Source organism: Rutidosis leptorrhynchoides, chromosome 1, assembly GCF_046630445.1.
Source record: "Rutidosis leptorrhynchoides isolate AG116_Rl617_1_P2 chromosome 1, CSIRO_AGI_Rlap_v1, whole genome shotgun sequence".
Classification (NCBI taxonomy): Eukaryota; Viridiplantae; Streptophyta; class Magnoliopsida; order Asterales; family Asteraceae; genus Rutidosis; species Rutidosis leptorrhynchoides.
This window is the reverse complement of record NC_092333.1, coordinates 131,360,835-131,375,297: the sequence shown is the minus strand read 5'-3', so window position 1 is coordinate 131,375,297 and position 14,463 is coordinate 131,360,835. Positions and strand designations below refer to the sequence as shown.

Genomic DNA, 14,463 nt, shown 5'->3' with positions numbered 1-14,463 from the left:
TTGAGAAGCCGATTGCTATACTCAATGAAAAGGTGAAGAGGTTGAGAAATAAAGAGGTGAGAACTTTTAAAGTTCAATGGAGTCGTAGTAAAGGTTTTGAGTTTACATGGGAACCCGAAGAGTTTATATTGGTGTATCTTCCGGCTTGCTATGCGGCTTGGATCGCGAGGACGCGCTCCGATTCAAGTGGGGGAGAGTTGTAACACTCTGTTTTCTTCATACGTGTCTTAAGGTACATAATTAATCGTTAGAGCATTTTTATTCCCGTTTGCATTTGTGATTGAATGATTTAAAGTTTAGTTGATGTATACGATATATATAGGATATATATATATATATATATATATATATATATATATATATATATATATATATATATATATATCCTTTTTGTTAGCTTGGGGTTGGTTATGCTGTCTGGTACACCTTTCTACCCGAAGGACCTGGTGGATCCGTACCTCAAGAAATCTTCATTCCTGGTTCTATTCCTTATGACTCATTTAAGAATGTCGATTTTCATTTAGCCCATTTTAAAAAAGCTAGTTATATCGAGTATAAATATATAACAGATCAAGTGTTATCAGCTTTAGAGAATGTATATCCGTTCACTGAAATCAATATTCCAGCTAGTACTATAAACCCAGATGAAGCTAGCACTAGCAGTGTTCGTAATAATAATGCCAATTATAGGATAGCGGTAGGTTTAGGTATTATAGTAGCCTTCTATTTCGCAATGGGGATGATGCCATATGAGAATACTGACATAGGCCAATTAATACAATGAAAAATACAATGAACACAAACAATACAATGATATTCTATTCTTCTTTCAAGTATCCATCTATTATTAGAAGATCTTATTCCACTATTGACAGTTCTCTAGTTCAGCTATCTGAGGATATGGATTTTCTCTATCGGATTAACAAAGAAAGTTTCAACTATACTATGTCTACGAAGGAGTTATGTAATCTTCAACAGCTGTTACTATCAGATTTTTACACTCTGTCTCCGCTAAGGTTAATGAGAATAAGTATTGATGATTTAGGTTCCTTTTTAGAAAGAACACTACCTTTTTTTCCTGATATAACGTTATTTCCTTGTCCTGAAGATGGTTCATACACGATTGCGATTATACCCTCTAAAAAAGAGGATGGCTTGTTGTTCATGGCATTGAGTCTCTATTTATATCGCTTGAGTTATGGTAGCATGCCCAAGGAGAATTTTCTCTTTTCTTTCCATTTTCTCTTCCAAAACACAAAACTCATTTAGATTTACAGTGAGATTCGAAGGTAAAGACTTGCGATTCCATCTTTGGAGCAAGAAGTAAATTTGTTCTCCTCGTTCTTAGCTACGACCTAATAGTGTTGGTAAGTCTTAACTCCATGTTTTGAGTTTTAGCTAATTTATGGCTAGGGTTTGGTCAATTGAGACTTGTAAGACCCATTTAGGGACTTAATGAGTGAATTTGGGTTAATTAGATGCAAGGGAACCCAAATGGTGTTAATCTAGGGTTTGGTCATGAATATTGGGAATTGCAAGTGTTAATTGTCTTGTTAGTCACTAATACACTTGTAAAATGATGAAAGATTGTTAATGGATTAAGTTTGACCAAAACTTGTAAAACTAAATGTTAAAATGGGTCAAATGGGTAATGGTTGATCTAGTTGGGTAAGATGAGTATGAAATACCTACAAAGTGTGTTAGTTGGTGTTAGTGGACCTTAATCACTAGCTTTTAATGATTTATGGTGAGGCTTGACCTTAAATGGGCAATGTTGGTATAAATGAATCATTTAATGCAATCGGGTCATTAAATGCCCAAGTGTTAAATGTTGGTGGTTAGTCCAACTAGGTTGTGTATTGAATGTGTACTTAATGTATTAGGTACTTGCTTTGAAGCTTAAGGAAGTGTTTAATCACCACCGGCGTGACAAGGTGAGTGGAATAATTATATGCGTAGGTATATAATGTATTTATTTGTTGTAGCGTGAGATGTGAAGTGTCGAAGTGCTAAGACACCACGTTTCACATGACGAGTGAAGTGTCGAGGTATTAAGACGCCACTCGGGGTGAAGCATTGAGGTGTTAAGATGCCACCCTAAATAATTAACGGGTGAAGCATCGAGGTGTTAAGATGTCACCTAGGAGTGAAGTGTCGAGGTGTTAAGGCACCACTCCGTAAAATAAGGGTGAAGCATCGAGGTGTTAAGATGCCACCCGAGGGTTTAGTGATACGAGGTGTTAAGTACACTAACGGATGTTATGAACACCGATGGCCTTTCGCGAGCACCATTCCCTTGTACGATGGGTTAACCAAGGTTATTGTGTTGTAGCGTAAGCATGTTATATTGTTCGAATTATATATATATATGCTATTGTTATGCTAGCTTGGGGCATTGGAGGTTAATAGCTTTGTATTGAGGTGGTAAGAAAATTGTGTTGCTAGTATGTATGCGGTATGTGTGTAAGTGTTTGCAAGTAGGTATATTATATATGTATGTGTATAATTATTGCATTCACTAAGCGTTTTGCTTACCCTCTCATTGTTTACCTTTTTAGGCTCCGGTTTGGATAAAGGCAAGGGTATTCGATTGGATTAGTGGCCTCCCGCTTTGTTTTGATAGGGGAATCTTTGGATGAAGCCTTTGGAAGTCGACCTAGTGTTACGGGTAGTTTAGCCCCAAACCATGCTCAAGTGTCGTTTGGATTAAAACAATCATTTTGAATGGGTCGAACTTGTGTTACACTTGTTAAGGGCCTTTGTGCCGTTTGTAAACATTAAACTTGTGATATTGTTTAAATGGGTTATATGTAACCGTTTAATTGGTCGCTAATGGTTAATTAATTAAAAAAAAATTGTCGTATTGATTACGGGTTGGGTTGTTTCAATTATTTTTTTGTAATGTTAATTAATTGATTTATTTAATTAATTTAATTTTTAAGTGTAATATTAATGTAACGTTTTATTTTTATTTTGTAATGTATTATTTTTATTTGTTAATTGTATTTGATATTAATTTAAATGTATTAAAGTTTGAGGTGAAAATATAAGATATGTTTATATTAATTTGTTAATGCCCGATTTTATTAAAGGATGAAGATGAAAATTTCGGGCCGAAACCTTTTAAGATATTCGATGCTTGGTATGAAGAGGATGAATTTGAATCGCTAGTTAATACCTCCTAGAATGAGGCAACAGAAGCTCCTACTCAGCTCAACAGGTCACATACGGTTCCATTCGACAGGCTTTTTTTGCAGAAATTAAAAAGTTTGAAACTTTCTTTGAAAAATTGGAGCAAAGGAAAATTTGGTAAATTGGATTTCAAAATTGAAGAATGTAAAGAAGAAGCTTTAAAATTGGAATTAAAGGCCGAGACTACTGTTCTTAATGAAGATGAGTTGGATTTGTGGAACATAGCTAGGAAAAATTGGTTTGAAAAGGAAAGGTGTAAAGCAAGTATGATTAAACAAAAAGCACGGGTCAAATGGGTAATCGAGGGAGATGAAAACACCAAGTTCTTTCATTCGATGATTAGAAGCAAATACAATAAATGCAACATTCGAGGACTTAACATCAACGGGGTGTGGAACAAAAATCCGGAGGATATAAAAACCGAGGTATTCGAGCACTTTAAATCAAGATTCGAAGAACCGGATAGCTTGAGACCATCAATGAAGGATCTTAGTTACCCTTCAATCATCCATGATGAAGCGTTAGCTCTTGAAAGTGAAATTGGTGAGGAAGAAATCCATGAGGCCATCAAAGATTGTGGAAGTTCAAAGGCCCCGGGACCCGATGGTTATAACATGCGGTTTTTTAAGAAATTTTGGCATTTAATTAAAGATGATTTAATAAAAGCCATTAAATGGTTTTAGGAGTTTGGTGAAATTTCCCAAGGTTGTAAGGCTTCGTTTGTAACCTTGATTCCAAAAAAGTCGGACCCGGTAGGTTTGGTTGATTTTCGGCCGATTAGCTTAATTGGTAGTTACTATAAGACTATTTCAAAAATACTTTTGAATCATATCCGGAGGGTTCTGGCATCATTAATAGGGGTGGAACAAAGTGCATTTCTAAAGGGAAGATTTATTCTTGACGGGGCTTTGATCGCAAACGAGACGATTGAATTTCTTAAATCAAAGAAGCAAAAGGGTATTATCTTCAAAGTGGATTTCGAGAAGGCGTTTGATAGTTTAAATTGGTGTTTCCTTTTTTAGGTTATGAAATGTATGGGGTTCGGGGCGAAATGGATAAAGTGGATTGAGTCTTGTCTTAAAACGGCTTCCATTTCTATTCTCGTCAATGGATCGCCTACGAAGGAATTTTCGCTTGGAAGAGGGGTAAGACAAGGTGACCCGTTGTCACCCTTTCTTTTCATATTGGCGGCGGAGGGTCTTAATATTCATACGAAAAGTGCATCCGGAAAAGGACTATTTGAGGGGGTGAAAGTAGGTGATGACTAGGGATGACAATGGATACCCGATCCAGTGGATATCCATCCGATCCACCCGATTATTCGTGGATATGGACGATCTAAATGGATATGGATGTGGATGAAAAAATTTCATCCGTGGATGAACCCGCTTTCACCCGAAATAACTAAATATATAAATTTATCACTCAAATTAGTATCATTTATGTAGTGATATTTCATTAATTATATTCATATTCATCTTTCATTATATTTTCTCTAAAAATATAACTTTCTTCTTATATTTTGTTTTGTTTAAATAATCAAATGTATTTATCGTACTTTGGTGGTTCAAATGTGATTCCATGTAACTAAAAGTAAGCAACTTACATGTCGATATCTTTACACGTTTAATAGGTTATCTATTAAATATTTGTTATATAGTTTAGTAAAATGTGACTTTCGGTCACATAAACTATTAAAAATATTACTTTTGATCGTATATAGTGAACCACCGCTTATAATTATTAAAAATAAAATAAATTTAAACGAATATGGATAATTATCCATTAACCCGCTTCACCCGACGGATATGGATATGGATGGATGAAAAGTAAAAAAAATAAATGGATATGGATATGGATACAGCCTCACCCGATCCATATCCGATCCATTGCCATCCCTAGTGATGACAATGTTCTTGTTTCGCATTTACAATACGTGGATGATACTATTTTTTTCGGTGATTGGAGTCGAACAAATGCATTTTGTTTGAGGAATCTACTCAAATGTTTTGAACTTTCTTCGGGTTTAAAAGTGAATTTCCAAAAAAGTTGTCTCTATGGTGTTGGTGTTGAGGTCGGGGAAGTTACTCGTATTGCTAGACATATTGGTTGCCAAGAGGGCAAGTTTCCTTTTACTTACCTAGGTTTACCTATCGGAGCTAAGATGAGTAACTTAAAGTCGTGGGACCCGGTTATTGATAAATTCAAAGCTAGGCTCTCAAGTTGGAAGATGCGTTCGTTATCATTTGGAGGAAGATTAGTCTTGATAAAGTCGGTTCTTAATAGTCTCCCGTTGTATTACTTCTCACTCTTTCGAGCGCCATCGAGTGTCATTAACATTTTAGAGAGTGTGAGGAGAGACTTCTTTTGGGGGGGCTCCGTTTCGGGAAAAAAGATTGCATGGGTAAAATGGGAAAATGTTATTAATACTTTCGAGAAAGGGGGGTTAAACATTGGGACCTTAAAAGAAAAAAAACCTAGCTTTATTGGGAAAGTGGTGGTGGAGGTTTAAAACCGAAAGCAACGCTTTTTGGGTAAAAATTATTCGTAGTATATATGGCCCGGGCGGTGGCTTGGTGAGGGGGAATGAATTTATTCAATCTCCCTCTTCGAGCGTTTGGCAAAATATAATTGGTACAGGTACTTTAATAGAAGAGTTGCAGCTGCCGTTTCAATCCTCCTTCATCAAAGCTTTAGGCGACGGTGGAGATACTTCCTTCTGGCATGAACATTGGGTCGGGACAAGCAAACTTTGTGAATTGTATCCGAGAATATACAGGCTGGAAGCGGTTAAGCAGGCGACAGTCAAAGATCGAGTTCCTTCTGATGCGGGTAATATTGATTTTCGGTGGAGTTGGATTCGAGTACCAGGTGGGCGGACGCATGCTGAATTCGAAGGTCTGATGCAACTGTTGTCGACAACAGACTTAAATCTCAAGGATTGCAGTGATTCTTGGAGTTGGGCCTATTCAACAAATGGGCTTTTTACGGTTAAAGATCTCGCGAGATTAATCGATGAGCAGATTTTAGCTTCACATTAAACCAACACGAGTACGTTACCCAACAAGCTTGTTCCTAAAAAGATTGAGGTTTTTATTTGGAGAGCTATGAAATCAAGAGTTCCGGCTTTGTTAGAGTTAGATAAACGAGGGATGGATTTACATAGTGTGCGTTGCCCACTATGTAATGACGATCTCGAATCGGTGGACCATGCTCTAGTTGGATGTTCAAAGGTTAAAGAGATTTGGATTCGGGTTTTTAATTGGTGGGGCCTTGGAATTTTCTCCTCAAAAACACTTTCGGAAATTATTGGAGGGGTTGGATCACCATCAACTTCGGGTCAAGGTGGTCAAATTTAGACAGCTTTAATATGGATTTGTTTGTATCTCATTTGGAAGAATCGGAACAATCTAGTATTTCAAGGTAAAACTTGGAATTCCCCGATGGCGCTAAGTGAGATTCAAACACTATCCTTTCATTGGATCGCTAATAGATTAAAAAAGGAGAAAATTGAATGGTTATCATGGTTATCAAGTCCTAGTTCATACTTACAAAGCTCGTGATTGTGTTGTAATTTATATATATATATATATATATATGCATTCGTGTTCTGTATAAGGGTTGCTAACTCGCAACCTTTAGTTGATTAGTTTCAGTTTTAGTGTAGTTTGTATTCGTGTTCGGTTCGTGTGTTAGGCTAATGTCGGCTTGTGACTTAGTCTTTGATGTATTCTCGTGTTCTTAATAAAATTTGCCTTTAAAAAAAAAAAAAAAGGAATGTTAAAATTTTTAGCCTCGCTACCATGAAGATAAGAAATTCGGTAAAGGGGACTGGAATAGGGAATGACGTAATAGTAATGTCAGTGCGAGAGTGTATTAGTTGACTTTCTAAACGTACTAATTTGACCATGCAAATCCACATGCATCTCCAATATCTATACATTATTATAAAGCACGTGCCATTATGCTTACGTGTCATCTCCTCATTAAATTGTCCTACGTGTCATTATATTATAATTATATGAATTAAACATTATCCTATGTGTCATTCTATATTAATTAAATCAGATTTGTTACCTTATATATTAATAATTAATAATAAAAGACATAAGATAAAGATATGGTCAATTTGTTACCTTATACGGAGTATAAAAGATTATATATCAGTGTAGTAATAAAATATATATAATTAAAATCTTATCATCTTAATTATTAATATTAATAAAAAAAGTACGGATAAATATAAACTCATCATAATTTATTAATAAACAAAATTACTCCCGTACAAAAACACAATCTCTGGACTTCTTCCCCAAAAACATTAGGGTTTCCTCTCCACATATGAATAACAAATACGCCAAAATTGTTACCAGATTAAATCTATTCCATATTGTTAAATCCGTATTCCACAAGTATTCCCTTTTCCTTAAGGATCGTATGCCACAAGTAATCACTTTTCAACACAATCGGAGGATTTTTTTTCCCCAAAAAATTTAGGGTTTAAATTCGTATTCCACAAGTAATCCCTTATCCCTAAGGATTACTCCCGTTCTCTGTTTTGCAATCTCATAATTACACGTAAAAACATACTTTTCGTAAATACGTATTCTTCTTTTTTACTCTGTTCTTCGTATCTAATGGGTTCCAATATGCTATTCGTCAGAGACATAACACCAAGGAAGGTTAACTTTTCGTTGAGGGTTAAGGTTATGAAGATACAGATTATGAATGGGAAAGGGTATGATTCTGGGAAAAAAACCTTGGAATTAATAGTTGTCGATGAACAGGTAACAAATTTTATGTTGTTAATAAGAGTTATATCATCAATTTTTAATTTTTAATATACTATATAATAATATCATCTAATAATAAACTATATGATATAGGCCGGTGATGATTCGTACAGTGTTGATGTTGTAAAAGAATCTTCATCGTCTAAAGGTACATTCATAGCATGTCAATTTATTATCCATTTAAGAACAATGAAAATTATATATATATATATATATATATATATATATATATATATATATATATATATATATATATATATATATATATATATATATAGCCATTGTTGTAAATTTTTTGTAGTGATGATCTGTTTTTATTTTTAGTTATCACATGTATAATTGACGCTATAATAACTTCAATATATTGGCTAACCATTGTTGAAAACTATTCTAAAATAACAGAGTGATTCTACTTCCACCACGGATGGTAGTCAGGCAGTTGATCTTACTGCAGACAGTGATAATAGCCCTTTGAAGAAGAGAATCAAAACAGAGCCAGGAACATCTCCAATGTCGTTTAGCTCTTCGACCACCAAACCAAATTGATCAACCATATCAAATAAGCTTCACTGCTTTCAAAGTCCCATCATGGAATGCTATGGGGAATTTTAATTTTGGCTTTAATTCTTCGATATTTTTGTTGAATTTTCAATTGGATTTCTGCATCTCTTTTGTACTTAACTTGGTTATTTTGTTACTTTAAGGTTTGTTTGTCACTTTAATTGGTGATTTGAATATTGGTTTTTCAGTTACATTATAATAGGATGATATGTTTGTTTCTATTTTCATTTAATTTGTTTAAAATCCAAAACTTTTATGATTGTTTGGTTTATATTTAACTGAAAGGTGTTTGTAGATAGATGTGTATTGTGTTTAAAAAATAACTCTCTTTGGACTGTGATATTCTAAAACCAACACAGTTAAAATGAAGTGACAATTTTTTTTAAAAAACATCATAACATATTAGTATCACTCCTATTTACAAACAATTCAATGACTCTAAATAAGGTCATGGAAATTATGTTATACCTATACTTTTCAGTCAACATCTAATGTTCAATTTCAAAGTACACTAACAGAAACTCTACATCTTAGGAACAATTCTTTAACTGACATCAAACAAAAAATATAAATTAAGTCCAGTAACACAAAAATAGTATCTTTAATTGACATCAAACAAAAAATATAAATTAAGCCCAGTTAAAAAAAAATTTGAATAATAAATACTCAAAAACAATAACCAAATAGTCTCCAGCAAAACACATGATAACTAAATACCAGATAAAAGAAGATAAACATATAACAACTGATTTTTAAAATACTCTTCAATTATCCCCACAGGCATACGTATGACCCATATCAGTACTAGAAAGATTACTAAAGAATTACTTTTTAAATACGTTTAGGTTTGGCGTGATAATTAATTATGTAAATAACTTGAACCACAACGACATAATAAAGTCCAAAAGCTACTTACTTATTAATATTGAATAACTTGGCCACTAAGTAAATTCATTAAAATAATTAATTATGGAAATAAATTGAGCCACAAGAAATTATAGTTTATAAACTAGTGAAATGACCCGTGGAATCACGGGTTTGTTTAAACGAAATAATTTAATGACATGTTTTAGTTATTAAGTAAATATAAATGCTAACGTCAGTTATTTTAATGACCCGTTCGACTAAGAAACTTGTCGTTGGTTTTACAAATATATAGAGACATGTATTTTCGCATACATATGTAACGTAATTAATCTCGTAAAGAGAATTCATATTTGAATATTAATAATATAATAATTATAATTATAATTATGATAATAAAAATAAATAATAATAATAAAGTTTGCTCAAAGTTGAGTATTTATATTTTTAATAATAATAATTAGTAATAATAATATATGCCTTTTGAAATTTTTTTAGAAAAATTAAAATACAATTATTATATAAAAGTTGTAGAATATGTTTTAAAATTTTTAAAATGTGTGAGATTAGTATTTCCTTTTATAGAAGATTTCTTTAATTATTTAATTTTAAATTAATTAAGAGTTATGACATCATGTACACGGTCTCTAAATTTATCTTTTTCTTTTTAATTTTTTTTATAAAGAAAAAAGCGTATTTATGATGTCATCATTTTAGGAATTTAATAGAAACTATAGATTACCTATATATAGGATTGAGGTGATGATGCCTAACATCAAGTTTCCGTAAAAGATTAACACAATTAAAGAAGGTTTCGTTCTTTTGGTTAATATTCGAGAAAACATAGAAAATTATTCAACAAAAGTGTTGCTTAATATATTTTTTTTTTAACAACAACTTTCATATTGAAAGTATACGGTAATGGATGTCTCCACACCAAACCATGGAAGAAAAAGAAGTCCTGAAGATACTAATCAACTTACACATGCCAATACTAAAAGAGAGAGAAAAATACGAAAGGAAATTATGCTTGCAAAAAGACGTAAAAAGGAGATTCACACATCACAAATAATAATATTAAAAAACACTAAACCTAAATTGATCAATTTGATATGGCGGTGACAAGTAGCCCGTTCGATACCTGCCGGTTGTTGTTGTTGTATAAATTTTTCTTTCTTGTAATACATAAAAAAATAGTTAGATATATTTTTTGTGTGTAGACATATAAGATAAAGTTATAATGTTGTTACTAATTAGACATATTCTTTTCACTTATAAATCGATGAATTACATAAAATTGTTGTAACTATCATTTTTAGTATGGGTACATCGCTAAGACTTTTTTTTCCTTCCATTTAATCTTATTATTATGTAATACTACTCCGCTCAAAAGTAAACAACTCAAAAGTAACACATATAAATTGGATGAATCTTAAACAGAAATTGTAAATTTGTTGAGTTTTATTGATTAAGTATCATATTTGGTATACATTTGAAACCATGCAGAAGTCAACTAAGTCCAATATAACTATCTCGTGTTTTTGGAATTTAAATCAAAGTGTGTTAGACTTGATAAAATCCATATACGGAGTATCAATTGAAATATAGTAATTATAATATTAAATTAGTGGTAAACGTTATAAAATCCATAAAGGAGTATCAAATGAAATATAGTAATTATAATATATTAATATATGGTAAACGTAATCAAATTCATATACGGACTATCAATTGAAATATAATAATTAATATTAATATATGATAATAAAATAATATACTTTAGATAAATACAATCTATTCTGTATATTAAAATATTAAATTTAATATCTATACATATATTATCACTATATTTAATTAATTTTATATTTAATTCGATTTAATAATAGAATTACACGTAGGATTAATTAATTAATTAATTTTATATTTAATTAATTTTACATTATCACTTAATTCTTCATACATATGGGATCATGTTACCGTTCAGAGACTTACAGTTAATATGAGACTTTTTGCACTTTCTTCAGGTGCTTCTAATGCTGATAATGGAAATACTGTGGAGGATACTCGAAGCTTTGCAGAATGGATACTAAACATCGGTAATGGTACTATAAATTCGACAGATGATGGTATATCAGAAGTTGAAATGCCCGACGATGTTTTAATCAAAGATGTTGAAGATCCTATTGGTTCTATGATTAGTTCTATATATCTACAATTTTTGGAAAATTTGGGTAATCCAACTTATTATCAAGAACGTGCAATTCTAGCTCCAACACACGAAATTGTTAACATCATTAATGATCGGATGATGGAGTATCTTGAGGGTGATGAAAGGTCGTTTTTAAGCTCCGACAGTATTTGTCAATCCGAAAAAGACTCGAACTTCAATAGTGAATTGTACACTACAGATTTTCTAAACAGCATCAACCTTGGTGGCTTCCCAAAGCATAATCTTAAACTAAAAGTAGGTGTACCAGTAATGTTGCTTAGGAATGTCGATCAAGCTGGAGGATTGTGCAATGGTACACGTTTACAAATAACAAAACTTGGGGAAAAAAATTATCAAAGCTAAAATCTTAACCGGTACCCACGTTGGCACGATAACTGTTATTCCACGTATGCTAATTGTTCCATCAGATAAAAGAATTCCTTTCAGATTTCAAAGAAGACAATACCCATTGTCTGTATGCTTTGCAATGACAATCAATAAAAGCCAAGGACAGTCCTTACAACATGTTGGTTTATTTCTACCAAAACCAGTTTTTAGTCATGGGCAACTTTATGTGGCACTGTCTAGAGTTACCAACAGAAAGGGACTGAAGGTGCTTATTTTAAACAAGGATAAACAATTATCAAAAACAACACAAAACGTCGTATACAAGGAAGTGTTGCAACACCTATAGTAGCTGGATCGTACTGATATTACTATATATTCACTTTTGTACTTTATATTTTATGATCTTACTAGAACTAACTGAATGTTTTATTTGGTATCTTCAAACTTTAAACTTTTCATCTTGTGAAATTCCAACTCTTATTAAATAGCCCGATAATTTATACATTATATAAGTAAAATGACATGAATTAAAAATGTATAGCAAACTAAATTTATTAAAATTTATTGTCATATATATTGTTAGAAGAAATGGAACATAACACACCCAAGTCAAAATCATACTAACAAACATTAAACACATCTCCAGACATTTGTTATAATTGATTAATTTTTAACTTTTAACCTTTCCGTGCAACGCACGGGCTCATAAAACTAGTAATATATATAGAGTAACATACTAACATGGCACCAAGTTAATCAGGCATATATAATATTATACTATAATCATGTTCATCATCAACCACAACTTGAAAGATCTCAATGACTTCATTAGTCATCCTATCTTTAATTTTAAAAAAGAAATCATGTTTTTAGCCCTCTTAACCTTTCTTTTTCTGTTATGTTTCATCATGACAAAAAAAACTTCATGCAAAGTTTATTTAGTAGATTTCATATGTTACAAACCTCCAAATTCTCAAATGTACTCCAAAGAGTCTACTATCAAGAACTTAAGACAATTCGGATATTACTCCGAAGAGACGTTGGATTTTATGACGAAAGTTTTGGAAAGATCCGGTCTCGGTGACTCAACTTATTTTCCTGACACATTTTCTAAACAAACTTATAATCCGTCCATAAACGATACTAGAAGGGGAGTTGAGATGACCATCTTTGGTTCGGTGGACATGCTTTTAGCGAAAACGGGTGTAAGATGCAAGGATATTGGGATCCTAATTTTGAACTGTACTGTTTATAATCCAGTGCCATCTCTTTGTAGCATAATTGTTAACCGATATAAGCTTAGAGAAAGCATCATCACCTACAATCTTGCTGGGATGGGGTGTAGTGCAGGGCTCCGTGCAATAGGACTTGCTCAACAACTCCTACAGGTAATTCGGCACCATTTTCTCGATAACTATACAATGACAATTACATGTTAACTTTAATCCATTGCTAAATGAACGAGTTGCTAATTGTCACAGGTGCACCCCAAGTCCTACGCTTTAATAGTGACTACAGAGGTCATTAACGATAACTTGTACTTGGGTAATGATCGTTCCAAGCTCCTAATAAACTGTGTTTTCCGTGTGGGTGGTGCCGCAATTCTCCTCTCCAACCACCCGCCCGATGGCAAGAACTATAAATACGAACTTCTTCACACAATACACACCAATACATCACGTTTGGAGCGGTCCTACAATTGTGTCAATATTGAAGAAGACAAAGTCGGGATGGTTGGAATGAACATCAACAGAGACCTACTTGCCGTCGCCATTGATACCATTAAACCGAATGTGAAAATCTTATCTTACCTCATGCTTTCTTTGAAAGAGAAACAAAAGTACCTTTTAAACTACATTAAAAGAAATATTATTCGGTCAATGAGCACAAAGTCATACATACCTAATTACAAAAACGTCATTGATCACTTCCTTCCTCACGTTGGTGGGAAGCCAGTGCTCGATGAGCTGCAGAAGACCCTAGGGTTTTCAGACACCGTCATGGAAGCTTCTAGAATGACATTGTATAGGTACGGAAACACCTTTAGCAGCTCAATATGGTATGAACTGGCGTACGTGGAGGCAAAGGGTCGAATCAAGAAAGGTAACCTGGTCTGGCAGATGGCATTCGGGACAGGTTTCAAGTGTAGTAGTGTCATTTGGCGTGCAATGAAGACCGTTGATCATAATGATCACTATAATCCTTGGACTGACGAGATTACTGAGTATCCTGTCGTATTGAAGGACTGTGAACAATTTCCTGTTATTTTCACTCCTTCCAAATAAAGTGAATCTAAGTCTTATTTTAACTTTTTAAGCACACTTAATATTATGGAACAAATTCTTGGAACTAGTCATTCCTTTGGATACTTTATAGAGATAGTGTAGGCGATGACTAGTCGAATGAAGTCTTCTTTGAATTGGCATACTTGCAACCCAAGTTCATCATTATAACTACTATTACCTTTTCATGCATTAGCCTCTTGCTAGTTGTTGA

At 33.1% G+C, this 14,463-nt stretch overlaps 2 protein-coding genes across 2 annotated transcripts; both read left to right on the top strand.

Moving 5' to 3' along the window:
• The first annotated feature begins 11,409 nt into the window (after window positions 1-11,409).
• LOC139889189 (uncharacterized) lies at window positions 11,410-12,313 on the top strand. Its single transcript, XM_071872152.1, has 2 exons — window positions 11,410-11,932; window positions 12,048-12,313. The coding sequence occupies exons 1-2, from the start codon at window positions 11,410-11,412 to the stop codon at window positions 12,311-12,313; spliced, it is 789 nt and encodes a 262-aa protein (XP_071728253.1).
• Window positions 12,314-12,752: 439 nt separating this feature from the next.
• Window positions 12,753-14,252, top strand: LOC139889183 (3-ketoacyl-CoA synthase 2-like). Its single transcript, XM_071872149.1, has 2 exons — window positions 12,753-13,355; window positions 13,449-14,252. The coding sequence occupies exons 1-2, from the start codon at window positions 12,753-12,755 to the stop codon at window positions 14,250-14,252; spliced, it is 1,407 nt and encodes a 468-aa protein (XP_071728250.1).
• The last annotated feature ends 211 nt before the right edge of the window (window positions 14,253-14,463 follow it).